The following is a 27,181-nucleotide window of genomic DNA, read 5'->3' on the forward strand; positions in this document are numbered from 1 at the left end:
AATCCCAAATGAGAGAAGATTTGTTGCAGCGCTTTTATAGGGACAAAGCTTGATCTTGATAGTTTGTCCACTTGGGCATTCATCGATAGTTCCGGTTCTGGTCATTCTGAGGTTTCTCACTTCCTACAGTACTTTAGGTGGTAAACCCAGTTCATCAGGCCAGGCAGCAAGCGGATCATAATATTTCCAATCGCCACACATGAGTATTTCCATTTTGGAAGCATTCAGTTTGAGGTGGCTCCAAGTCTTCCACTGATCCATGGCTCTGAGACAACTGAAAATTGGGGAGTTTCCAATGTCTTTGGGGCATTCCAGTTGAAGGAGTATTTGTGTGTCATCTGCATAGTTATAGCAAGTGAGGTGAAATTTATTGATCAGTACCGGTAATGACTTCATGTAGATGTTGAAAAGCATGGGCAATATGATGGAGCCTTGAGTGACCCCTGCTTTTGTGGAGTATGGATTGTATGAGCAAGGTGGGGTATGGATGATATTAGTTCTGTTTCGAAGGTAGGACGTGATCCAGTCTAGAGCAGTCCCCTCTATGCCGGCTTCATAGTCTTTGTTTCAGAGGGTCATGGTCAACAGTGTCAAAGGCAGCCAAGAGGAGAAGCGCAGCAACCCCGTTGTCGTCTACTGTGTTCTTCAGGTCATCCCAGACGGCAAAGAGGGCAGATTCTGTGCCTCTTCCCGGACAGAAACCTTTTTGGAAGTCTGAAAGTATCTCATTCTCTTAAATGAATTGTGACATCTGGGTGAAACCTGCTCTTTCTATCAGTTTCCCCAGGAAAGGTCCATTTGTAATGGGTCTGTATTTGTCAGGGTTCATCGGGTCCAAATTTGTTTTCTTCAGTAAAGGGCGTATGTATGACTGTTTGAGTTCTTCTGGAAATATTCCGGTCGTTTTTTTTTTTTAACTCTTTATTTGCGACTGCATGACTTATCACATTACATAGGTATACAGTTCCAACAATGGACAGCCTTTTCCTTTTTCTACCCAATAAACTTCGGCAGACTGAAATGTTATCAATTTTACAAAACTGCTATAGCAAGGCATGGGAGAGTCCTTAAACAAATCAAGATATACTGAATACTCAAGTATGTTATGGCCCTTCCATGTATTACCGTGCGTGACATCAACATTTTTTAGCATGACTCTCATAAAACTTAAGTCTTAACCTGTCCCCACCCCACCCAACTCCCCTCCCACCCCGTATGTCTCCTGGCTTCTCCGCCTATAGGGTAACCTTTCTTTGGCATGAAGACAAGTTAAATCAATCTCACCTAGAGAAGTATACCCGCATTTGTCTGACTAACCTGTGCGCACACTGGGCAATTCCCCATCCGTCATCTCTACTATTCCCCTCCCATTAGTCTCAGTTATGAAGTATCCGCCTGTGAGGGCGTCAGATCTATTTCCTCTATCTCCAGCAGCATTCGCTCCCAATCCTGTGCATTTGGATGTTTCCGTTGCCCATCCTCCTCTTTACGCAAAACTGTACCTTCTGCCCTTCCCCACTTTAACAGGTCGGAGCGCCACATCTCTACAACTGGAGGCCTGGCGGACTTCCACCTCATAGTTAAAGCTCTAATTGCTAACAACAATGATAAGTCCAAGAACTTCAGCTGAGCTTTATGATTCTTGGGACGTTTCCTGTGTCCAATCAGGCAATGCAGCGCCCCTTCTGGTACCTGCAGGGCTTTGACTGTATGTAATATATGGCAGACTTTCCCCCAGTAGCTGTGTAGGCATGGACATGACCACATCATATGGAGAAGGCCGGCCTCCTCTGTCTGACAACGGGGACAGCAGTGGGAAGAATCAGGGAACATCCTATGTAACCTTTGAGGGGTAAGGTATGCCCTGTGGAGCACCATATCCTGTATAAATTTAAACTTGACATTTCTGGACACCTTTCTGGGATGTTCAAGGATAATTTTCGAGGCCCCGTCCGTCAGAGCCTCTCCCTTGTCCAGGGTGCAGGTGTGTCTGAGTACAGTAAGAGACATAGCAGCGTGTTCCCTAATCCCAGCATAAAGCCACTGCACTAAGTGTCCTCCGGTCCCCATGTAGTAGAGGAGATGTACTAATTCATGTTGGGTGGGTTTAATGCGTTGTGGGGCCCATGTATGCCGTACATAGTACGACACTGTAGCGTGTAGGACGTATAACCGTGGGGGAGCCCCTGTGGTTTGTATAAAGAAATCGTGATCTAACAGCGTATCGTCTTCAAAATAGATCCCCCACTGTATCAACCCCCGCCTCCGTCCAAGGTTGTAATCTACGTTGTGTCAGACGTCCCTGGGGTGTCGGGAACCCTAACAGGGGGACATTATCCGCATAAGGTTTGGCCCCCGACGTGTACGCCTGTGCCTTCCGCCAGCACATCAGGGCGGTGTGCAGAAGAGGGTGGCAGTCTCGAGGGATCTTAGCCCTGGGCAATAGGAAGGAGTGCAGTTCTCCGCGTGCAAAACGGTCTGCCGTGAAGTCAATTTCGTGCAGGTTCCTACCCGCCACCCAGCTTGTCAACCACTGGAGTTGGCTTGCGTAATAATAACCACGTAGGTCCAGCACTCCAAGGCCTCCCTGTCTGGTACTTATTTGTAATTTTCTGAGACTTATTCTCTGCCGCCCAGGGCCCCAGATGAGAGTAATCAGGATCGTATTTAGTGTAGTAAAGAAGTGTTGCGGGAGGAAAACCGGTAAATTCACAAAGTAATATAGCATACGGGGGAGCATGACCATTTTAGAGACTGCTATTCTACCCATGACGGACAGGGGCAAGGACGTCCAGAAGTACACACTGCCACGGAGGTGGTTAATGGCCTTCCGGACATTGCCTTCGATCTGGTCCTCCGGCAATCTATAGACGTCAATGCCCAAATACTTGAATGTGGTCTGTGCTATTGGGATCCGGTACCCGCCAAATTGCATGTGGGAGGGTCGTTGTACTTCCCTGAAATAAAAACCCACAGATTTCGCCGGGTTGACAGCTAGGCCTGACACGGCCTCAAAGCGGTCAAAGATGGTCACTATGGGCGAGTCGTCTCCATCCAGGTCTTGGAAGTACAGCAAGATATCATCAGCATATATCGACATCAGGTTATGTGTCCCCCCAATGGAAATGCCTACTCTATCCGCTCGAGCCCGGAGGGCTATCGCTAGGGGCTCTAGTGTCAGGACAAACAGGGGCGACAGTGGGCAACCTTGTCGAGTGCCTCTGTGAATGAAGTAGCTGTCTGAGACATATTTGCCCCTGCACGCTCTGGCCGATGGGTTCGTATATAATAATCGTACCCATTTAAGTAGTGATTCAGGGAAGCCAAAACGTCGCAAAACTTCAAACATGAACGTCCATGACAGGGAGTCAAACGCCTGCCGAAGGTCCAACGCGACACAGCCAGCCTGAGGAAGGTCCTGCAGTGTGGCGGACATGAGAGCATGAAGCCTCCGCGTATTTTGGGAAGTACTCCTCCCCGGGAGGAATCCGCATTGATCCGGATGTATTAGGGCAGGGAGGTGGGTCTGTATCCTTAAAGCAATGACTTTACTGAATTTTTTATACTCTGTGGAGAGCATTGAGAGGGGCCTATAATTAATCAGGTCGAGGGTATCTCTACCCGGTTTGGGAATGGATGTAACTAAGGCTTGCATCGTCGAGACAGGTAAATGACCGGACTCGTATGATGTCTTATAGACGGTAGTTAAAGGATCATTGATGATTCTTCTTACTGGAGTGGCAGCAGAGGCTTTTAAAATAATCCTCTTGAAAGTTTGTGGTGGACACTGGTCATAAGGGCTGCCGGCAGGCTTTCTTCCTTTGACCAGGTCCATAAATTCATTGTGTGAGATGTGTTGGAAAGAACGGAGAGGCTGGGTTTTAGTATTCTTGGATTGTTGTTTTGTCAAAGGGTTAGTGCTAATGCTTGGTCTCTGTTTTAAGTATGAGTCCAACGTGTCTGCTTTGTCAGTGTAATGATTTGCCAATTTGTCTGCGAAATCTTGAGTAACAGGATTAGTTCCTTCTAGGCAATATGGTTTGCGAAATTCATTGAGTATTTTATAGAATTCTTCATTCGCACATTTAGCATTTTGAATTCTTTCTGAATAGTTTCTTTTCCTAGCTTTTTGATAGCTGACTTGTATAATCTGTTAATTTTCTGTAGGTGAAGTTTGTCTTGTTTGCCGTTTGTTTTGAGCCTGGTATGTTGGTTTGTTATGCCTTTTATCTCTGTTTCTCCAAGGCGCTTATTTTCTTTTGTTCTGTTATGTAGTTTTGAGTGGTGTCAGGATGTCTTCCTATAGCCACTCATATAGTTTTGTAACAGAATTTATTGTATCCAGATTTGCACTGGATGTTAGTTGTGATTCTAAGTGTTCCAAATTGAGTTTGTTCAACAGTCAGTAGGTGAATGGGTGTAAGGTAGTTTTAGGTGAGGCGCTTACTGTTGTTTTATTTTGGAAAGCAAGCAAGTGGTGGTGTGACCATGTGACTGGAGTTATAGTTTGAAAGGTAGCTAGGTCTTTATTAGCAAAAATTACATCTAGGATATGTCCAGCGATGTGTGTGGGTGTTGGAGAATCTGATGCAGGTTTAGTGCGTCAACGCTAGTGATTATTGTTTTTGGATGGGTCATATTTGGTTTTTCGTACCAAATGTTGAGGTCACCCAGAACGCATAGGTTGGAGTGTATTGTTATCAGGTTTGAAACTGTGTCTAGAAGTGCGCCTGGGAATGTCGCCTTGCTAGGTGGAGGTCTGTAACGGAGCAGGAAGTTACAGGAGGAAGACAGTGTAGGATTGCATCTGGTGATGTCGTCAACTTTCGTGATATGTAATGTTTGCCTGATCGTTTGATAGCCTAGAGGAAAGGCTTCCTCCATGACTGGAGCCATATCATCTCCCAACCATGATTCAGTTAGGAATAGTATGTCTGGTTTTGCATCGGTGAGAAGGTCGTAATTGTGATGTTTGTTTTTAGAGAGGGATCTAGCATTTATTAGTAGACAGTTTAGCGAATGGGCTTTAGTGATAGTGAGATTTTGTTTTGTAGAAGAGTGATTAGTATTGTGTGGGTTTGTAGCAGGTGTATTTTTAGTGATGGTATTAGCTGTGTTAGGATAGCAATTGTGTAGCTGTTCTGTATCATGTTCCTCATCCAGCATGCTAAGAAGTCATTTTGATGGGTCTGCGTGTGTAGGTGGTGGAGAGTGAGTTGGTGTGCTGTGTTGTTTTCATGGTGTATCGTTGTGCAGTAGACACAGGGAAGCAAAGTTGTGAGTTGTGGCACGCCACTTATATTGTTTGCGTGTGTTTAGGGCAGAAGGTGTACCAGTCAGGGGTTGTGGTGCAGCATGTGGGTCATGTAGTATGGTTCTAAATTGTCCAATGGATGAGAGGCATTTGGAAGAGAGTTGATCTATCTCTGTTAGATGTGGTGGAAGAGCGAAAGCTTGGCATTGGTGTTTGTTCCTGTGTGTGGTTTGAAAGGTGGGTGTATGTTTGTATTTTGTGATGGTAAGTATTATGAGGTGTTGCGCTTGGAAGATCTTGTTGTGTTGGTGTGCGGGATATGTTTTGTTTTTGAGGAGTTAGTGAAAAGAGGTGCTAGTGTATTTGTTTCATTTGATGGATTTGTTTTATAGCATTGTGAGAGCAGGTTGTTAGGTAGAGTGCTTTATTCAGTGCATACAGGTGGTCCATAAACTGTCACAGCGCATTTTACACAGTACAAGTCGGAGAAAACATGCAAAAGCTGTAATGGGAGATAGTTAGGTACCTACTTTTCAGTTATGTAATATAAAGGTAAGGATTTGCCCATAACAATGTGCTCTGAGTCAAATACTAACCAGAGCCCAGTATTTCAGGCTGTGCCCATAACACATTCGATACAGGTAAGCAAGCAGTTAATTGTTAGACTGGTCAAATGTGAAGAACATTTGTCCTTCTATGACTAAATGGTGCAAAGGTGGTATGTTTTGTTTATAGCCACGACTGCCCTTTAAGGTTCCTAGTATGTAATCTTGTTTTTCTTCATGCTTTACCTTTCCTTGACCTAAAAACGTGTTAATGCTTCGGATGAGGTAATTATTTATGCGAACATCAGCTTAATTCATGTATTAACGTCATGATCATTCTTCTTGTTGGTCAACCTGATGTAATATTTCTTATTTTTCTTATTTCAATTCTTCAGGTGAATATCTACTGGCTGTCGACTTGTATAGAGAGGTGCTGCGTTCATCCGAGGAACATAAAGGAAAACTCAAAACTGACTCTCTGCAGGTTAATTGATAGCTATTCTGTAGTTTGATGATTTCCAATTAATATTTGGCATAGGAGTTACTACGTGGGATTCATTTTTAGGGACAGCTAGCTGTTTGTGACATGGAAAGTTGTACATTGTTTAATTAATTTGCCTTTCCAGTCAGTTTGTTAATATTCCACTCTCTATGTATGCCATTGACAGAAAAAGCTGCATTGTCGTTGTGAATTCTTGGCTGTCAGTGTACAGGATACACAGTGTTGCATATACCCCCAGGGTGATTGTATGCTCTTGATCAGTCTTTGGAAAGCAACCATAATTGTTGAAGAGTCAGTCTCTCCAGTAGAATACACTAGTCTGTTCTTGCTGTGCCCGATCCTGGTACAAAAGGGAAATTAATTCTGCCATTAGTCTGGCTTGGAAGTAAGGCAAGGCTGGGAAGTTCTTCCTAGGTGGTCTCATGTCTGGTGGTGCAGGTGCTCGAAAGTTTCTCTAGGACCGTTGCAGCAGGAATCGCACCTATCCAATGTTTTTTCCTATCCTCTTCCTATAGTCATTAAATCGAGAGCAGCGTTTGGAGGGCCATAAGTTACATGCATTGTTTCTCTAGTTAGGCTTGTGCAATATCCAGGTTTCAAATTCCCTTTTCAGTCTGGAGTGGGCCTGCTTCAGTGTAATGCCAGCAGCAGGAATCTTGAGGTAAATGAAGGAAGTCCTGCTGATGCAAAGATTATCATCTATTAATGACATATTTGGGACTTTTATCAACACAAATGTTGTAGTTCTAAACGTTTTTCATTGACTCATTTATTTTAAATTGTTTCTTCTATCGTTTTTGGTATGAGTAGCCCTTGTGTTTATTTTGCTGAATATATTTTAGTCGAGGCAAATTGCTACTCAAATCATTGGCACAGATTCCAGCCTAGCCAGACTTTCCCTGTTGCTTTTTTTTCTCTATAAATCTTTGAGATTCTTTGTTGGTGAAAACGCCCATGCAGTACTTGTGTCCCAATGAAAATGATATTCTTTGTTTTTTGTTTGTGTGTTATTTTTTGCCTTGTATTTTAGAGACATTAACATTGCTTTTATTTGTATCCATGTTTCCCCAGGCTGGCCACATGTTTGGGCTGTTAGTCCTTTGTCTTTTCTATGTCAGATTGAAGAAATAAGATAATTGTTTGCTTTTTGATAAAGCCTTAAGATTAAAAATTCATATAAGTATCGGATGTGGGATACAAAGTTGTTTATTACTTTCTGATCTTAGATGCGATTTTGAAACCTGATATATCAGAGGTATATGTAGTTTCTCTACAATCTCAAATAGACTCCTTTTTTTAAAATGTCCTTGTAATTAAAAATAGGTTGGTAAACACTCCTCATTTTTATGTGTATTGTAAAACGCAACTAAGATGAGTAGTGCTTATAATGCGGACATGCCTTCCAATTTGCTTTATAGTTAGTATATTATTTTTTTCACTTTCTAAAGATGAACTGTTGCTGCTAAAAGACACATAGACATTTGGGCAAATTTGTGGATACAAAGTTCATAGCACACCTATACGGATACTGAATCTTTATGAAGTGCTTGGGATGTATTCCATCTGTTTTGCCCATTTCAGAGGTGAAAAGTCTTACATTTGGTAAAAATAATGAATCGTTTTCAATTCAATTCAATACATGAAGCTTTATTCGGTACAAGTGAATGACCATAAAAGCACAGGCATAAAATATACAGTAATTCATAAAGAGTATTTAAAAGTAAGAAATATTACAGATAAAATTAACACTCAAAGTTCATTGAAGCACATGCTTTTCCTAGAATTAATGCACTTGTTTAAAAACGTTGCAATGTAAAAACAGATCTCCGCAGATTGTAGATAAAAAATTAAGTCCATAGCCTGTTTAACTGTACGTACACCATACTTAACAAACATGGGTTTCAGGAAGGTAGTACGGAAGTTCGTGTACAGTTTGCAGAACAGCATAAAGTGCAAAGTGCTCTGGAAAGACACACCATCACACATACATGGGCTCGTCGGATGTTTCTTAATGTTTGGGTGGGCCACTAAATAATGTGCCATACCAAATCTAAGTCTAATGAGCACACATTTGTGTGACTGCCTAGTCACCATGGTTAGATAGAGAGGAAATCCTTCCCCAAGGGTGTATCTGTTGTAAAACTTAATAGTGGACAGCAATCCAGAGGCAGATACTCGCTTCTTCTTGACAAATGCCAAGAATTTGCTTTTCATCTCAGCTTTTGGAATCTTCGATGCTGCACTAGAGTCAGTCAAAATATTCAGCTCGAATATGTCCGAGAAACAGACAACAACATATTTAACCCAAGGGATCTCAAGATGTTTGTCCAATAGTAAACAATCCTCAATTATGGATCTGGTAAATGATTTCTCCTCCTTAAGCCATATAGAGCGCCAAACCATCAATGGTCTAAGGGATAACAGATCAGTTAAATAGTTGATGACTAATTCTCAGTGAATTAATTCGGTTGGGACCGATGTTGGCAAACACAGGAGCTTTTTTAAAAAGTGTTTTTCTTCCAACTGCAGACTATAATTGCAGATGTGGCCCCACACTCCTGCCCCATATAGTGCTATGGACACACATCTAGCCTGGTAAATTTTAAGCATATCCAGTGTACGCCTTTCCCCGACCTTTGCAGCAAATCTGAAGACACCATCGGCATTCTTAGCCATTTTATTCCTTATGTTGATAAATTCGCTAGTCCATTTCCTGTCCTTGGAGAAGGTAATACCTAGATAACAACATTTATCAACCTGTTGCACCTTTTCACCGTCAATAAAAAAGACGTTTAAAAATTTACTTTTGGCCCCACAGGTCATTGTATGTGTTTTCCCTTTATTAATTAAAAATGTTCTGTCTTTAATAAAGGAGGAAAAACTATCCATTAGTCGCTGTAATCCCACAGGGGTTCTTGATAACAGTACAGCGTCATCGACATACAATAACACCGGTACTGGGGCACCTTTAATCCGAGGGGCATCTGCGTTAACTTTTTTGTTAAATAGCATCAATTCCGTTAATAAATAATATAAAAAGGAGTGGGGCCAGGACACAGCCCTGCCTAATTCCCCTTGTCACAATAACAAATTGTCCCCGTAGGAATTATTTTCACAATATTCTTCAATAAATATCAGTCACCATAGTGATCATATACTCATAAAGCAGCAAGGAGATTACAGTATAAAAACTGTTATTTTATTTTGTCTTTATCAAAAGTTTTTCATGGCAACAAAAAATACTACACAATATATACACTTTTTCTTGTAGTATTGGACACCTTATGTTTTTTTGCATGGGGAAACACTACCATGTGAAAGGGATGCAGTTACAACATAATTCATTCATTGTGACAAGTATTCAAATTCTGATACAAATGAAGTGGTGTCGTACGTCGACGTTTCGGTCCCTCGTTGGTTAAGACAAATCCATAGGACCATCATCAGGACTAGTTTCACATATATATCTAAAAATAGATACAGAAGTTAAACCTCATAATCCTTGCCTACTAGGTATCGTCTAATCACCCAAAAGGAAGAGCAAAAACAACATACAATCCAAGTGTCAGATTATATACCTCTATCTGAAAGAGACACGTTAGTGATAGATTCCTTACCTTAGAATATCCCCAGGCGTCAGACTGGATCCGGAAACTTTTGCGTAGCAATACCCCTGCGCGCCGGTAGGCGTCGTCTGCGGCTCCGCGTCCGTCGTCGGCGTCGTGAGCGCCGGGATGACGTCGTCGGAGTACTTAGACGGCTCCCATGCGCGCTGACGTCAGTTCTTCTTTTTTCCGCGCCAGCTAGCGCAGATCCGGAAGAAGCTCTACCCCCAGTCACTTTTTGACTGAAAACTTTTTTGATCTTTTTGCTCTTCTCTTTGGTCGACTTCTCGACTATCGGTGCCAGGGATGCCCGGGTTCAAGCCTTGTTCGAAGTGCGGCCGACTCATGTCGGTCACGGACCCCCATCGCCGGTGCCTGAAGTGCTTAGGCCTCGACCACGACGATCGATCCTGCTCCGACTGCCGGGCCCTGACGTCGAAGGCTAGGCGGGAGCGGTCCCGCAAGCGTCTCGAGCTGAGGCAGTCGGCCCGCGCCGCTCCAGGTCCCGGTCCCGGTCCCACGGGAGGTCGAGGGACAGGTCGCGAGGTCGGAGTCATCGATGTTCCGGGAGTGGACACCGATCGTCTGGTTCCAAGTCCTCAGGTAAGAGGCATGAGAGGTCGGAGCGACACCATCGATCCTCCGACCCGCCCCGACGCTCGCTCGATGCGGCCGGGGACTAGGGCGACACCGCCCACGCGGCTCCGCGGGAGTCGCAAGCGTCGCCGCCTGCCCCACACCTTCGGGTCCCTGGGCACGGCGCTTTGCAGGAGGAGGTCGAGAGGTACCTCATGGCCATGAGGGCCCTCCCTCCTCAGTCGGTTCCCGTGGCGCCTTCGGGCCGATCGGTCCCGTCTGGAGGTCCTTCCGGGTCGGGCGCTTCGGCCCCGGCGCCGCTGGCGACTTCGGTCCCGGCGCCGCACGACCTCGCTGGATCCGGCTCCGGATCCGGGACCCCGCCGGTCGACCCTACGACCTCGCCGGCGCCGTCCCTTCAGGTGTCGTCCCCGGCAGCCGATGTGGTTGCCGCCCCCAATGTTTCCTACGGTCCTACTCAGGAGTCGGAAGGGCGCCGCTGGGCGCCGATTCCGTCGGCCTTTGGAGACTTTTATCTCCACGAGGAGGCCCTGGCTGTTAATCCTGGTCTCCAGGAGCCAGGTGACGAGGAGCAATGGGTGGGGTCCGAGGACCCTCTGGCACGTGATTGCCAGTCACATCAGGACTGGACATATGAGCTTGGGGAGGCCAGTGGTATTGACACCTCGCCAGACACTGGATTTACATCGCCCCCGACTGGGGCTTCGGAGGCGGGTTCTGCTTACAGCGTAGTGTTGACGAAGGCAGCTAAGGCCTTGAACCTTCAGCTCCCCGTCGCGGCCGTGAGGACTAATCTCCTCACTGAGGTCCTCAAACAGCAGTCCGGCTCCGCGGAGCCCCTCCTGCCGTTCAATGAGGCCTTGTGTGACGTTCTTCTGGGCACTTGGTCCAAGCCCGCCACAGGCCCCCCTGTGGACAGGAACGTGGCCAGACGCTACCGCCCGGCACCGGGCGACCCATGCTTTTTGTCCACCCATCCCACCCCCGAGAGTCTGGTCATCCAGGCCTCAAACTCCCAAACCGCATTCCCATCGGCCCCGCCCGACAGGGAATCCAAGAGATATGAACAGTTCGGGAAGAAGGTTTTCTCGTCTGTGAGCCTAGGGCTGCGGTCTGTGAACACCGCCTGTCTCTTGGGCCGCTACACCCACACCCTGTGGGACACGGTTGCGGAGGTGCTGCCTAGATGCCCGGAGGAGGTCCAGGCTAAACTCAGCCAAGCCCTGGCGGACGGCCGAGATGCAGCACGCTTTTCTATCCGGTGTGGGCTGGATACTACGGACTCACTGGGCAGGGCGATGGCAACGACGGTGGCGGTTCGACGCCACGCCTGGTTGAGGTCCGCCAACTTCTCGGCCGATGTCCAGGCCACCCTCCTGGACATGCCGTTTGATGGCTGTCGCCTCTTCGGCGACAAGGCAGACCATGCGCTGGAACGTTTCAAGGACTCCAGGGCCACGGCCAAGTCCTTGGGCCTTACGGCCCCACGCCAGCAATCGGGTGCCTTTCGCTCCTTTCGTGGCCACAGAAGGGGCGCCCCACCACGTACCGTCAGCCACGCGCCGCAGAATGTTCAGCAACGCGGTGGCGGACGTGGGAACCGCCGTGGCGGTGGTCGGGGACAGCGGCGAGGCCAGTCCACACCTCCCTCAGCAGCCCCTGCCTCAAAACCTTCCTAGTCCGAGTTTTCAGGCCCATGTGACGCCTGTGGGAGGCAGGGTTCGCCATCACCTCTCCCACTGGCATACAGTCACTTCGGACAGGTGGGTGCTGCAAATTGTCCGAAGGGGCTTCTCCCTCCCCTTCGAGTCATCCCCTCACATCCATGCCACCTCAATACCACCGTGTGTCGGGGGATCACTTGCAACTTCTGCAAGAGGAGGTTTCGGCCCTCTTGGCCAAGAGGGCCATCGAGCGCGTTCCTGGGCCAGAAGTAGGACGTGGTTGTTACTCCCACTACTTTCTGGTACCCAAGAAGGGCAAAGGGGGCCTACGCCCTATCTTGGATCTGCGGAACGTCAACGGCTTCCTCCGGACGGAGAAGTTCAAGATGCTCACTTTGGCTCAGGTCCTGGCTGCCCTGGACCCAGGAGACTGGATGGTAGCGTTGGACTTGCAGGACGCCTATTTCCACATCCCCGTCCTGCCGGCCCACCGGCGTTACCTGCGGTTCACGGTAGGCCAAGAGCACTTTCAGTTTACCGTGCTCCCCTTCGGCCTTACCAGCGCCCCACGGGTGTTCACGAAGGTGATGGCGGTGGTCGCAGCCCATCTGCGCAGGCAGGGGGTATCAGTCTTCCCCTACCTCGACGACTGGTTGTTGAAGGCGGGCTCGCCCCAGACAGTCGTCAGCCACCTCCAGACTACGGCCGACCTCCTGCACTTGCTGGGGTTCTCCATCAATGTGCCGAAGTCACACCTGTGTCCCTCTCAGAAGCTCCTCTTCATCGGAGCGGTTCTCGACTCGGCGCGGTTTCGGGTTTACCCACCCGAGCAGCGGGTTCGGGATATTCAGGCTCTGGTTCCCATCTTCCAGCCGTTATCCCGGGTCTCGGTCAGGTTGACGCTGCGGCTTCTGGGACTGATGGCCTCCTGCATCCTTCTGGTGCGTCACGCCAGGTGGCGGATGCGGGCTCTGCAGTGGGACCTGAAGTTTCAGTGGGCCCAGCATCAGGGCAACCTGTCCGATCATGTCCTGATCTCGGAGGGCACTGCGAGGCAACTGCAGTGGTGGCTCACGGACCGCGACTGGGTCAGTGGCAGACCCCTCTCCCTACCCCAGCCGGAGCACGTAGTTGTGACGGACGCGTCCCTCCAGGGCTGGGGAGGCCACATGGGAGAGGCGGAGATCAGAGGCCTCTGGTCTCCGGCGGAGTCCCGGCTCCATATCAACCTTCTGGAGCTGCGGGCGATTCGTCTAGCACTGAAGGCATTCCTCCCCTCTGTCCGGGGGAGCGTAGTGCAAGTGTTCACCGACAACACCACCGCCATGTGGTACTGCAACAAACAAGGCGGGGTGGGGTCGTGGACCCTCTGCCAGGAGGCTCTGCGCCTCTGGCAGTGGCTGGAACATCAGGGCGTGACCCTGGTGGTTCAACACCTGGCAGGCTCTCTGAATGCCAGGGCGGACGAACTCAGCCGCCGGTGCATGATGGATCACGAATGGCGTCTGAACTCGGACGTGGCGCAAGGTCTCTTTCAGCAGTGGGGAGAGCCTTGGTTAGATCTATTCGCCACAGAAGAGAACGCGCAATGTCATCAGTTCTGCGCGTTGGAATTTCCAAGGCGGCACTCGCTCGGAGACGCTTTTCGTCGCGAGTGGAGCTGCGGTCTGTTGTACGCCTTTCCGCCTATACCACTTCTGCCCAGAGTGCTGAAGAAGATCAGGCGCGACCGGGCCCAAGTTATCCTTGTGGCTCCGGACTGGGCACGAAGATACTGGTATCCGGAGCTACTCAGCATGTCAGTCGATCCCCTGATTCGTCTGCCTCTTCGGAAGGACCTTCTGTCGCAGCAGCAGGGGACGGTCCTGCACCCGAACCTGTCCAGTCTCCACCTACAAGCTTGGAGATTGAGCGGCGGCAGTTGAGGCCATTTGACTTGCCTCCTGAAGTCTGTGATATCATTCTGGCAGCCAGGCGTCCCTCCACAAAGTCGGTATACGCCTGCCGGTGGAACAGATTTGTGGCATGGTGCACAGCAAAGGCTGTGGATCCTCTCTCGGCACCCCTTTCGGAAGTGCTGCTCTTTCTTCTTTCCCTTGCCCAGCAGGGCTCTGCTCTGGGCACTCTTAAAGGGTACCTTTCTGCTCTATCAGCCTTCTTGAGGCTACCAGATCAGCCTTCTTTATTCAAGTCCCCTATTGTAAGTAGATTTCTGAAGGGCATCACGCACATGTTCCCTCCTGTTCCCTTCGTGATGCCCCAGTGGGACTTGAATCTTGTTCTCACTTATCTGATGTGTGCTCCCTTTGAGCCACTGCATAACTGTCCTCTTCGTCTCCTTACTCTGAAGACTGCCTTCCTGGTTGCCATCACCTCTGCCAGGAGAGTGAGTGAGCTCCAGGCTCTTTCTTCTTCTCCACCCTTCCTGTCTGTTCATCCTGACAAGGTGGTGTTACGTACACGACCTTCCTTTCTGCCCAAGGTTGTCACGGCCTTCCACATCGGGCAGTCCATTACCTTGCCCACTTTCTTTCCGCCTCCGCATCCCTCGAAGGAGGAAGAGAGGCTCCACCGTCTGGATCCAAAACGTGCGCTCTCCTACTACCTAGATCGCACACGCCAATTCCGGGTGGATGACCAACTCTTCGTTGGTTACGTGGGCGCGAAGAAGGGTAAGGCTGTGCACAAGAGGACCATCTCTAGGTGGATCATCTTGTGTATCCAAGCATGTTACTCCATGGCGAGGAAGGAGCCCCCGGCTGGATTGCGGGCTCACTCCACTCGGGCCACGGCAACGACAACTGCCCTGGGCCGAGGTGTCCCCCTGCAGGACATCTGTCAGGCAGCCACGTGGGCCTCGCTGCACACGTTCGCAAGACACTACTGCCTGGACAGTCAAGTCCGGAGGGATGGCTTCTTTGGCCGTTCCGTCCTCCAGGACTTTCTGGTGTGATATTGGTTCGCAGACCCACCACCGGGGTTGGTATTGCTGGGGTATCTATTCTAAGGTAAGGAATCTATCACTAACGTGTCTCTTTCAGATGCACAAGTTACTACTTGTGTAACGATATATCTGTAAGAGACATTAGTTAGTGATAGATTCCTTACCGACCCACCCATCCTCCCCGTTCTGCGAACCGATATCTAGGGTTAAGGTCATCCCCTTTCAGGGCCCTAGTTTCATGGCACCAGTGTTAGTTCTATCATGGCTCTGCGTATCTGGCGCGGAAAAGCTGTGTGTCAGAACTGACGTCCGCGCGCATGGGCACCGTCTAAGTACTCCGACGACGTCATCCCGGCGCTCACGACGCCGACGACGGACGCGGAGCCGCAGACGACGCCTACCGGCGCGCAGGGGTATTGCTACCCAAAAGTTTCCGGATCCAGTCTGACGCCTGGGGATATTCTAAGGTAAGGAATCTATCACTAACTAATGTCTCTTACAGATATATCGTTACACAAGTAGTAACTTGTGCATCACCGTGAATCCAAGTGCAAAACCACATAATGAAAGGACCTATATACAAATTAATCAACCCAACATAGTGCCAATGTATAAACAGTTATCACCATAAATCAAAGTGCAAAACCTCCTTAAAAAGGCCTATATACAAATTAAAAGGTCTTACCAACAACCTCCAGCCGGAGGTGAAGAAGACTATGATGGACAAAGTTGTTCAACCAATCTAGAAACCCAAATGTAAAGTTATCAATCCACAAGTGCGGGTGCAGGAATAGTTAAATGTGAAATAGCTACCAATTCAAGTTTGTACTCACAGAAACGACTTTCAAATACGTCTCCAATAGGCGTTTCAAGTGAGATAATCAATCCAACGGCGATTTGATCACCTACAAACAAGTACATCCTTTTGAGTACATCTTTTTACTGGACCCTTCAAATATAAGCCCACTAACACACAGCACCAACTCTGCCTAGTTTTCAAGTTAACGAACACCTATTACACTTACTGGCAACGGAAAGAGACGTACGTGTCCTTTTCCAGTCAGTTGTGATACGAATTCCAAACGACTTCCAAATATATCTCAAGTTGGCGTCTCAAATGTAATCCAACAGCAGCGACTTAATCACCTGAAAACAAGTACATCTTCTTAATGCACTACGAATATAAATCCACAAACTCACACCGCCAACTCTACATAATCGTTAAGTTTGACAAACATTTGTTACACTTACTGGCCAAGGAAAGGTGGCGTACGTGTCCTTCTCTCAATCTATCGTAATGCGAGTGCCGATCCCGGCTACTTCCGCATTTCCCTAGAAAACGGCAGCGTAATGACGTCAGACGTGACGGCCTGATGGTAATTCGTAACTATTGCTCTACTCAATGTTGAAATGTAAAAGCCACATTTCATCATAACGCAGCCTTAAAATGTGCCAATTTCACTACTAATGTACTCCTCAGTTGAAAAAAGATAAGTTCCCAAGGTGAGATTATTTAGAAACCATGGCGGCCATCTTAGAACATGTTACAAAGGTCAATACAGTGTGTACTAACCAATGACCCAATTCAGTTAAATATGCTCACAGTGCCCAATTTGACAAATGTACTCACGGGGATGGAATGAATCTAACATCAGAGTGAAAGTAAAAGTGAGATTAAGGGACTATCTTCATAACGAAGGCACATCGTGTCATTCAATTAAGGGTTCGGTATTCGGCATGACAATATGCCGCAAGTCACTCAAGAGTAGAAAGAATCAAACAGAGTAAAGTTAAGGGACCATCTTTATAACAAAGAAACAGCGTGCCATTAAATTAAGGAGTTTAACCCCCTTTTCCACGGTGTTGCATGCCCAGATCCATTTGTTCTCCCTAAGGGTGAGAAGACGATCCACATTATGTCTTTTTGTACATTTAATTACATCAATGACAAACCAACACATTTCATTAGGGGCATGACCTTTTTGGTGATAGTGTTCAACAAGAGAGGCCGTGGTAACATTACACCGTATACGTGATTGATGTTGAAGAACACGTTTTTTTATCTCTTGCGTTGTTTTACCTATGTACAAGAGTGAACACGGGCATTCTATACAGTAAATAACATTTTTCGTGTTACAATTTGAATGATGAAAATGTTTTATTTCTTTGCCATTAAGTGTGCAACTCTTCATTACTTTTGTTGTTTCACAAGCAGTACAATTTCCGCAAGGATAATGCCCGGTGATAGGTGCCAAGCCCCACTGTGATTGGAGTGTGGTTATAGGTGGTTCTTTGAATGCCTTCACCAGATGGTCTCTTAGATTTCTTCCTCTCTTGAAAGCAAACCTAGGTTGTGCTAACTGGGGTTCCACTTTTTTAATCAGGTGCCAGTTGTTTTTAATGATTGCCCTAATCTGGTTTGATTCTGAGCCAAATGTCATTACACAGGCAATGTCCCCCAGGTAGACCCATTGTGGCGGGTTGTCAATCTATCCTACAACCGTTGGCAGATTATGTCGACTTCTTTCTAAAATCTTTTGTACCCCTTACAAAATCCTACACTCAGGACAGCAGAGATGTTATCACGAAACTCGAAGGTGTACCATTTGATCCACAGTCTAACATTTTGGTGACTATGGATATCAATCAACATCAATCAACATCAATCACGTATACGGTGTAATGTTACTACGGCCCCTCTTGTTGAACACTATCACCAAAAAGGTCATGCCTCTAATGAAATGTGCTGGTTTGTCATTGATGTAATTAAATGTACAAAAAGACATCATAATGTGGATCGTCTTCTCACCCTTAGGGAGAACAAATGGATCTGGGCATGCAACACCGTGGAAAGGGGTTTAAACTCCTTAATTGAATGGCACGCTGTTTCTTTGTTATGAAGATGGTCCCTTAACTTTACTCTGATGTTTGATTCTTTCTACTCTTGAGTGACTTGCGGCATATTGTCATGCCGAATACCGAATCCTTAATTGAATGACACAATGTGCCTTCGTTTTGAAGATAGTCCCTTAATCTCACTTTTACTTTCACTCTGATGTTAGATTCATTCCATCCCTGTGAGTACATTTGTCAAATTGGGCACTGTGAGCATATTTAACTAAATTGGGTCATTGGTTAGTACACACTGTATTGACCTTTGTAACATGTTCTAAGATGGCCGCCATGGTTTCTAAATAATCTCACCTTGGGAACTTATCTTTTTTCAACTGAGGAGTACATTAGTAGTGAAATTGGCACATTTTAAGGCTGCGTTATGATGAAATATGGCTTTTACATTTCAACATTGAGTAGAGCAATAGTTATGAATTATCATCAGGCCGGCACGTCTGACGTCATTACGCTGCCGTTTTCTAGGGAAATGCGGAAGTAGCCGGGATCGGCACTCGCATTACGATAGATTGAGAGAAGGACACGGGCGCCACCTTTCCTTGGCCAGTAAGTGCAACAAATTTTTGTCAAACTTAACGATTATGTAGAGTTGGCTGTGTGAGTTTGTGGATTTATATTCGTAGTGCATTAAGAAGATGTACTTGTTTTCAGGTGATTAAGTCGCTGCTGTTGGATCAATTATTACATTTGAGACGCCAACTTGAGATATATTTGGAAGTCGTTTGGAATTCGTATCACAACTGACTGGAAAAGGACACGTACGCCTCTTTCCGTTGCCAGTAAGTGTAATAGGTGTTTGTTAACTTGAAAACTAGGCAGAGTTGGTGCTGTGTGTTAGTGGACTTATATTTGAAGGGTCTAGTAAAAAGATGTACTCAAAAGGATGTACTTGTTTGTAGGTGATCAAATCGCTGTTGGATTGATTATCTCACTTGAAACGCCTATTGGAGACGTATTTGAAAGTCGTTTGTGTGAGTACAAACTTGAATTGGTACCTATTTCACATTTAACTATTCCTGCACCCGCACTTGTGGATTGATGACTTTACATTTGGGGTTCTAGATTGGTTGAACAACTTTGTCCATCATAGTCTTCTTCACCTCCGGCTGGAGGTTGTTGGTAAGACCTTTTAATTTGTATATAGGCCTTTTTGAGGAGGTATTGCACTTTGATTTATGGTGATAACTGTTTATAAATTGGCACTATGTTGGGTTGATTAATTTGTATATAGGTCCTTTCATTATGTGGTTTTGCACTTGGATTCACGGTGATAGAGGTATATAATCTGACACTTGGATTGTATGTTGTTTTTGCTCTTCCCTTTGGGTGATTAGACGATACCTAGTAGGCAAGGATTATGAGGTTTAACTTCTGTATCTATTTTTAGATATATATGTGCAACTAGTCCTGATGATGGCCCTATGGATTTGTCTTAACCAACGAGGGACCGAAACGTCGACGTACGACACCACTTCATTTGTATCAGTATTTGAATCCTTGTCACAATGAAAGAATTATGTTGTAACTGCATCCCTTTCACATGGTAGTGTGTTTCCCCATGTAAAAAAACATAAGGTGTCCAATACTACAAGAAAAAGTGTATATATTGTGTAGTATTTTTTGTTGCCATGAAAAACTTTTGCTAAAAAGACAAAATAAAATAACAGTTTTTATACTGTAATCTCCTTGCTGCTTTTTGAGTATATGATCACTATGGTGACTGATATTTATTGAAGAATATTGTGAAAATAATTCCTACGGGGACAATTTGTTATTGTGTTATTGATCATACCCAGTCCTTGTGGGATTATTGGGTGGTTCTGTCCTACTAAATAATTCCCCTTGTGACATTAAATTTCAGAGTGCATTCTCCTCTGGTTCCAAAGCGTACGCTAGTTTGTAGTTTCTCGTACAGCCTTGCCAGGAAGAAAATTATGCCATCTGGAGCTCCTAGCTTCAACAGGGTTGACCATAGAATCGAATGGTCTACCATGTCGAAAGCACTGCTTAGGTCCGCAAAGCAGAGGTAGAGTGAGCCAGGTTTCGCTTCGGTGTCTTTCCCGATCAGTAGATCAAGATTGATGCACTGATCAAGTGTACCCCGGCCCTTCCTAAATCCATACTGGCTATCAGCCAAAATGCCCTACTGTTCGGCCCATTCCTCTAATCTGACAAGCATGGCTCGGCTCATAATCTTAACCGACGAGTCAAGAAGAGAGATGGGGCGATAATTTTTTGCATCAGACCTACTTCCTTTTTTATAGATTGGCACGATGATGGATTCACCCCAGGTTACAGGTGCCTTAGAGCATACGGCTGCATTAAAGACGGAGGCCAGAAGAGGTCCCCAAATCTCTGGTGCTGCTTTATATACATCGATAGGCACCCCGTCTGGGCCCTGGGCCTTCCCTCCCTTGCTGATACGTATGCCGTGTTCAACCTCAATAGGTGTAATATTCAATGGCATAACATCCCAGCCGTTGGGGTCAATGTCCACCAATCTATTAGAATCAAAGATATTAGAAAAGTGGGCTATCAAGCCGTCACTCGAAACATTAGAGGTTAACTCAGGTGTCTTTTCATCCTTAAGGAAAGAAGAGTTAATCGTGGTCCAAAACAAAGTACTATTAGATAACTGAATCGTTTTAAAGAATTATGGGTATATGCAGTAATAAGTAAAGTATTACGGAATTTTGAACGAGTGCGTTTTTTTTAAAAGTTGAAATATTGACTATGTTGACTATGAGAGGGTTCTTAGGCATCTTAGTGCCTGCAGGAGCTCAGCTTCTTAATCCCTGAAGTGCACAGCCTTCTCCTCTCTGTACAGTGATCCTGGGTGGCTAATGGAGGTGCTCTGTGCACTCACCAAATGCAGACATAATAAATAATAGAAATGGAGAATTTTAAAAATACCAGTGAATGTTTTCAATTCTTACAAGGATGGGGAGCCGAAAGGAGTAAAAGGAGTAGAGCTGTTTTTATTTGTGCATGAGGACTTCTTGGAAGGAGATCCAGTTCTAACAGTCATTATGTCGTAGGGGTAGAAGCGCTTGTGAATATGTTTTAGCTACATACAGTCTATGTCTGAAGTTGTTCTTTGGGACTATTTGTTTTCCGCCAAAATGTTTATAGTTCTTAGGTGACTGCTCTCTTGCGTTTGCACCCTTGGGATTTTCCATTTGACTTGTCCTTATGTTAGAGTTCTGCAAACCAATGGAGCAGTATACCCAGCCCTTGAATTACAACTTGTGGGATGGCAGAGGGGTAAAGGATGGGTTATCAACCATTTGCTAGCTGGAAGTCAAAGTAGTTTCCAAAGATGACAAGGCCAAAAATAGTTTTTGAACTTTTTTTCCAACAATCTGGAAACTAATGAAAAATAGAGAGTCCAAGAGTGAGCGATCCGATAAATGCTATCTTCATTAAATACATTGATGCCCCTTTTCCTATTGAAAATGAATGCTTTTATATTTTATGATTTCTGTGTGTTTGTGTTTTTCTCATATTTAGAGACTTCATTCCACACATAATCTGATGGAACTTCTTGCAGCAAAACATCCAGGAATCCCCCCAACGCTGCGAGATGGACATCTTGAAGAAGAGGTAGCATTAAGTGTTTGTTTTAATTTTATTTTAGGATACACTAATTGTTTCAATATATTTATCATCAGCCAATGCCTGGAACATGCTCTTGAACAACAGGTTGAATGATTTATTTTTTATTGATGGTGAGGAGGACCTCTCAAAGAAATTCTATGAATAGGGTCTGGTAGTGTATACCACACACATATGTTGCAAACTTAAACCTTGATGGACTTATGTCATGGTTTTAAGTGGACGGTATGATGAGTAAAAGCCAATGACTATGAATTATACGTGGTCAGGTGATGCTTTATCCCTCACCCTTATACCAGAAGTTTTTGTTTTTATATATACTAAGGCCACCTATCAATAAAGAGAAATTTTTGGTTATACCATGAGGTATCCCTACAACTGTCATGATGAAAATAATTCCTTAGAACTCCCAACTTTGGTCAGGTCTGCTGAAGTAGTATTACCTTACTCTGGTGTGGGGGATCACCGAGGATAAAGCATGACACGATAAATTATGGATGAGGTGACCTCTCATCCATAAATTTTGATTCCATAGTTAAGGACCTCACCATTGTGGTGAAAAAAATCTTCACCAAGGCCCTTTCCATATTTGAGTTTCTTTTTGTGATTTAATAGTTTTGTATTTGTGCATATAAAGTTTTAATAACAACATTCTGTTTACTTAATTGGCAAAGATTTGAAGAAATGAGGGATGTACATGTTAGATAATTTATAAGAGTTTTGTCTGAATACAGTTGATGATTCCCCTGTCCAGATAGTAACATTCATAAATGTGGCACAATTGGCTGCTTGAGAAACCACGCCTAATAATCCGTTACTAACTTATTTGATTTAAATGTCAAAACAGGAGTATGGAAAACAAGTTATTAAGTGAAGTTGGTCTCGAAGAGGGATTTTAACTATTTTTACATTACTTATTTTTTAGATGTTTTTTGCTAAGTTTCTTTATTGCAGTCCTGCCTCTTTTTCTCCTTTTTAGATAATCTTGGTTTTATTCTGTATTTGAAAGTTCTGGATGCTGGTTAAGTGATCTTAACATCTATTGTTTGCATAGAATTGTGCTTTTATACAGAAGCCATTAGCAGATACGCACTCTGGTAGACTTACAACGTGCATATACTTACTTCCCATACATTAGTGCTTTGCTTAGTCTCTTGGTGATGACGCAGAAGGACATACTTTTTTCCACAGCTTTCAGTTGTTTCTGATCCCTCCTCAGACGTAGATTATGCTTCCATGCTTAGTTTCATTGTCCAGTGCAATGGGCATTTGGCAGTAACTATATTTAATTAACAAAGTTGGAAAAGTTACATTTCTGCTTTTTTGTCAAGGATATGTCTTTCAAACTCTTTATGTGGAACTATAGGGTGCAGAAGTGTAAGACATTTTCTTTTGTATGCAGGCGAAGCAGCTTAAACAGCATTACATGAGTAAATCTAATGCAGAAGTCTCTGAGGCCTATCAGGCATTGCAGCCTGTGCTACTGAACATCCGCGAGCTTCAAAGAAAGGCAAGTATCTCCAGCCCTTTAATTTTCTTAAGTTATACTTTTAACTGTTCTATTTTGTGTTTCTCGATTTCTTATTCTTTTTTACTCGCTTTCAAAGTTTGTCTCACTCAGTCTGTTGTGCTCGCATATGCCAAAATGTGCACATTGTTTATAAAATTTTTATGGATGTTGTCCTCAGTAACAGAACTAATGGTATGTGTTACAACAGTTGCGTGGTGTAATAGAGTACTGATGCACTTGCCATTGTGGCAGTACTGCAGCGAGTGGCTTTCATAGTCCTGGCAAGAAGATACTGCTGTGTGATATATGTAGTGTTTTGATTCACCATGTCTTTTCAACATACTTTTAAAATCCCTTCTTTCCTTCCTTCATATTGTTTCTCTTTTCTGTCATTCTTTATAGAGTCATTTTACTTAGTATCTCCCCTTTTCATCTATTCTTCTTCCTCTTCTTAACCCCTTTTTGTTCCTTCCCTTACGCCCTTCCTGTCTCTCTTCTTGCTTCTTTGTTTCACCTCTCCTTTCTTCAATTCTGCCTTGATCTATTCCCTTATTTATTTCTTGCCTTTTCTATTTCTTTCTTCCCTTATGTTTCTCTTTCTCTCATAGTTTTCTTTAGTTAATTATTCCATTTCTTTTCTATCTCTTCTCCTCATATGCATTTTTTGTATTCATTCTTGTACATAGATTCATCCTGGTTCCCCCTGGTGGATGGACGTAATTCAGCATGCAATACAGTATGCTATTGATGAGGAACTTGTGCAGCGTATTCAGAATGAACTAACCAGCAGCTACAAACAACAAACCAATAAACTCTCCATGGCAGAGAAGTAAGGATCAAAGGATCAAGTTCTATCCCTAATGCTATAATGCTTTTCTAAGTCAAATCTGCTTTGTGCAGCATTTGCACTGAAGTTATGCTTAGCATGATGCAGAGGTTTTAGAGGCAGACGAGTATCTGTTAAAATCTATATATTGACTTCAAAAACCAAACCTAAAAGTACATTTTGGTATGAGAAAATAATCAAATATGTGACTTGCCTATCAGCTTACCCTTCTGTAGCTTTGTGATATTACAGATGCAGCATGACTGCACAGAAATAGCATGTACATTTTACTTGATATCTATGACAAATTTGTTTTAATTTTCCTGCGGATCCTAAACTGATTTGCCTTGCTTGTTGGCTACAGAAATTACTGAATGAAATATCATACTGATCTTGGATACCATCAGCCCTGTTTTTTACATATTAACGTAAAAACAAACAGGCAGCAGTGTTCCCCAACAGGGAAATGTCCGCACATTCATTGGATAGTCAAAAATTCGTCAGTATAAAGAGGCGTGGGAATATACAAATTCAGGTCAAAGTATTCAACCTGGGTGCTTAATTAACCCTAAACACCTACTACCTAGAGGTGTTAATAGCACACCTAGATGTGCCACAAATACAACGAGAAAAAACTAGGATTTTTCTACAGCACACCACTTGTCATTATTCAGTCATTTACAAGTATGTCTCCTCTGTGAGTATGAATAACCCCAATTACTCTACTCAGAGACAATGTCAACACTGCCAGTCCAAGAAGTGGAATCCAGAACAATCAGTCTTCTTGTTTTTCAGTAGCCTTTATTTCAAAAATTCAATTGATTCATAAAAAACTCCCAGCACACGACTTGCCGACACGTGTTTTGTCTTTTTCAAATACTTTTTCAAGGCTGGAATGTCAAGACATACACCAATAAATACACTATATACATATAAACATATTCACAGGACAACAACTAGTTCCATATACATATTATATTAGTAAACAATAATATGAATACATACACACATATACATCATTTAAATAAACCACATAACAAAACATAAGACCGTGTCACATACTAACAAAATGAAATGCCTGAATATTGTTATATACAATTTAAAAAGAGGAGATCTGTGCATAAAATACAGCAAATATAAAAGACCAGAAAAGAGCCCATGTGAGTTTCACAGCTTTTGAGAAAAAGTACACAGGTTGTCAACTGTGTGGTTGAGGAGATGGAAACAAGAAGAGAATATATACCCAAACGAGCCAAAAAGATGACAAAACGCCCACGAAGTAGTGCAGGTACCAGAAAATCAGATAACCTACCATACATGTAGGTATCATAAAAGTCAGGACCATGAGGAGACCAAGCCCAGTCACGCTTGTACTGAAAATATTCGAAATCACAACTTGTTACTACGATCTCACAGGTGAGCTCTAAAAGATATGAAGTCACAGTAATAAAATCGCACCTATTGTCAAACAATGCCCGACAGCGCTTCTTAGCATATCTCCGCAACGCTGGCTTCATTACACCCTTGTTAAAAAAAAGAATTTCGATGGAAAGTCCATTAAAATCCAGCCTCATCAGCTGATAATGTCCAGGACTACTAAACATACATAGTATTCTGGCATGTTACTAGTAAGTAATGCCGAGGTGGACCTATACATCACACCTACTCCCTATCCGCCCAACTTAATAAGATCCGGTGACTCCTATACCCATTGTGGGATTCCCTTATGTGGGTAGGTGTTTACCGAGATCTAAGTAAGCACAATACACTTACCCAAATACATATAACTCTGATCTTGAAAAATTACACCCCAGTGGTCTCTAAGTAGTCTGGTACTCAACAGTGCGGTTTAGTTGCCTAAGAAGTAATTGTGAAATGCTAGTATCAAGATATCATTCCATTTGTTTGCCACATCCTTACTAATGTAAACCTATAAGTCATGACACACTCACCCGTAGAATTAAAATAATTTCTATATGCGGGACAACTCCATTCCATTCCTATGTTCTGTGCAAAGGAACTTTATACGCCACCTTCTCTTATTTTAATGTGGCAATAGTCCTATTGGTACTGTCACCTAAATCAATCAAAACACAACAGATAAGAACCATAACCTTCCAAGAAAGTATCTGAGCATTTGCACCGGCCCACTGAATTATATAAGTCACAATGTAGGATCAATAAACTTTAGGCAGGCTCTTAGAGTATCCCCTGCACTGCTTTTTATGCGCCCTGCACCATCTGTGGTCCAACCTTGGTAAGTTGAGTCCTGAAACTTAATTTAAAACACATAGCGCAATATAAGTCACTAAATTACATTTGCCCAGCGTAAAGCTCAGTATAAATATAGCAGACAAAATCTGCTGCTCCTCCGCTATTGGCTCACCTTCAACCAAACGTCGCCCGCAATGAAAACGCCTATCGTCCCTTCTGTACCGAGTACAGAGTACAAACGCCATAGTGTTGTTTAAAGCCAAAAGGAAACTCTCGCCCCGAGTGGTCACGTGACTCCGTCATCATTGGAAGACAGATCATATTCACTCCGCCGTCGCATATTGCTTGGCGGCCATGTTAGTCTCCCCACACTTCCATGAATATACAGCGAAAACGCATTATGAACATAAATGAATGTGAAGCAAATATCTTATAACATTCAAACACAAGTTCAAAACTCTGTTAACATTGGAGATCGAATGGCCCATGCCTATTGCTCCGCCGTCCCATAATTATTGGCGGTCATATTAATATCCCCATACTCCTATGGAAATATAGCGTAAAAGCACTAAGAGCCTTGGTATTGTAAAACTGATATCTTTTAAGTACCTAACATGGATTACGATGATATGGAGCACCTCTATCGCCTCAATAGTCATCAAATGCCATCCTTATAGATAGTAAAATAGGGCGATTGCAACTGGAGACACGTGTCAAGTGATTCCATCGTCAAAATTTATATGAGGCAAATGTCTTACAAAATTCAAACATGAGTTCAAACTCCGTTGTCATTGGAGATCGAGTGAACCAATCATAATGCTCAGCCGTCCCAAAATTATTGGCGGCCATATTAGTCTCTCCATACTCCCATAGAAATACAGCGTAATCACACTGAGAAAGTTAGTATTATGAAACTGGCACGGAATCACGAATCAAGCATGTCCCGTGAATCCGTCATCAAAAAGTGGGAAGAAGGATATCATTAATACATGGTC

At 44.4% G+C, this 27,181-nt stretch overlaps 1 protein-coding gene across 1 annotated transcript in view; it reads left to right on the plus strand.

Annotated features, from left to right (window-relative positions):
- The window catches only part of SHPRH (SNF2 histone linker PHD RING helicase), a 759,436-nt gene that overhangs the window by 496,209 nt on the left and 236,046 nt on the right, over positions 1-27,181 (plus strand). The window contains exons 15-18 of the mRNA XM_086927277.1: positions 6,195-6,283; positions 21,532-21,624; positions 23,039-23,146; positions 23,833-23,975. Coding sequence (XP_086783403.1) covers positions 6,195-6,283; positions 21,532-21,624; positions 23,039-23,146; positions 23,833-23,975 — 433 coding nt within the window. The remainder of the gene's footprint in view (positions 1-6,194; positions 6,284-21,531; positions 21,625-23,038; positions 23,147-23,832; positions 23,976-27,181) is intronic.

This window comes from Lissotriton vulgaris, chromosome 6 (genome assembly GCF_964263255.1).
Source record: "Lissotriton vulgaris chromosome 6, aLisVul1.2, whole genome shotgun sequence".
NCBI lineage: Eukaryota > Metazoa > Chordata > Amphibia > Caudata > Salamandridae > Lissotriton > Lissotriton vulgaris.